Below are 1146 nucleotides of genomic sequence, written 5' to 3' on the forward strand. Positions count from 1 at the left end.
GAGAAGAGAGGATGGGGCCGAATTTCAGCTGGTTCTGGGGGATAAACGCTTTCCAACATGCTATGGTTTGCACACAAATGGTTTCCGGTACAGTTTTATTTTGTATAGCATCTCCCTCACACATTATAATCCAAAATGCTTCACAGAGTTAAACAATACAGCTTCACTGGTGTAGGTAAGGACGATTACCTCTCCGAGTTGCCTTACTACATACAAGACGACACTGCAGCTCCCCGATTCCCTTACGAAAAATCAAAGCAGCATCTGGACGTATGGGGGGTGGGGGAGGCTAGAACTTTTTGTCCCTCTCGTTACGTGACAGGAGTGTCATTTTCTGCAAACCCTCTTTGCGGAACCCCTCTCTTTTTCCGTCTTCACCTCCCAAACACACGCCCAACAGACTGTCAACCAATGTCCGTAGTAACGACAACAAATAAGGCGCATGGTACTTACCATGTCAGCTGGGACACTGCTGGACATCTTGCTGTTATACTCTGGTGGTTTAAAACAACTTTTTAAAAAAAATAATACCACCAAGCTCGCACAGCAAGGGATCCGCGCGCGGTTCGGCGGCAGTAAGTTCGATGTTACTGTGAGTGTTTGCTATGCAGCGAGGAGGCTGTTTGTAGAGGGGGAAATATCCAAGAGGAGCCGGTCTCCAGCGGGCACAGCAGCAGCCCGGAGATGGCAGCAGATCCTTGTCAGCAGCAGCGGTGCCAGGTGGACCAGGCAGGGCTCTACAGTGACATGAATTGCGTGCGGGGGTTTTTCTTCCTTTTCCAGCCCAGACCGATAATGACGGGATGATTCACGGGATAGCTCTGCGCCCAAGTCACCTCCTCATTAAAGCGGGCGACCCAGACAGGCTGGGCGACCTTCCGGGGGCCGGAGCGAGCGGCTGAAGTTTGTGTCCTCCCAGGAGGCGGGGAGGGTGCCGGGGGCGGGGGTTGACCACCCTGCGCGGTGTCTGCGGGCGAGGGAGAAGAGCAGCGTCTCTCCCCTGCCCGGGGTGCCCTCCCCCACACCGCTCCGGGAGCGGCAGCGCCTCAAGGGGGATTTAAACGGCAGCCGCCTCCAGCCCGCAGCAGCCTCAGGTCTCTGCTCTCATCGCCGCCGCCGCCTCCCCAGGCCCCCCTCCAACGGCTC

At 56.0% G+C, this 1146-nt stretch overlaps 1 protein-coding gene across 1 annotated transcript in view; it reads right to left on the reverse strand.

Annotated features, from left to right (window-relative positions):
• LOC112124159 (ubiquitin-like protein 3) overlaps nt 1-575 on the reverse strand; it is a 67119-nt gene extending 66544 nt beyond the window's left edge. Inside the window, exon 1 of the mRNA XM_026653592.2 lies at nt 454-575. Within this exon, the coding sequence (XP_026509377.1) occupies nt 454-480 (27 nt within the window). The 5' untranslated portion in view covers nt 481-575. The remainder of the gene's footprint in view (nt 1-453) is intronic.
• Between the last annotated feature and the right edge of the window lie 571 nt (nt 576-1146).

This window comes from Terrapene carolina, unplaced genomic scaffold (assembly GCF_002925995.2).
Source record: "Terrapene carolina triunguis isolate 2854851 unplaced genomic scaffold, T_m_triunguis-2.0 Scaffold141, whole genome shotgun sequence".
Classification (NCBI taxonomy): Eukaryota; Metazoa; Chordata; order Testudines; family Emydidae; genus Terrapene; species Terrapene triunguis.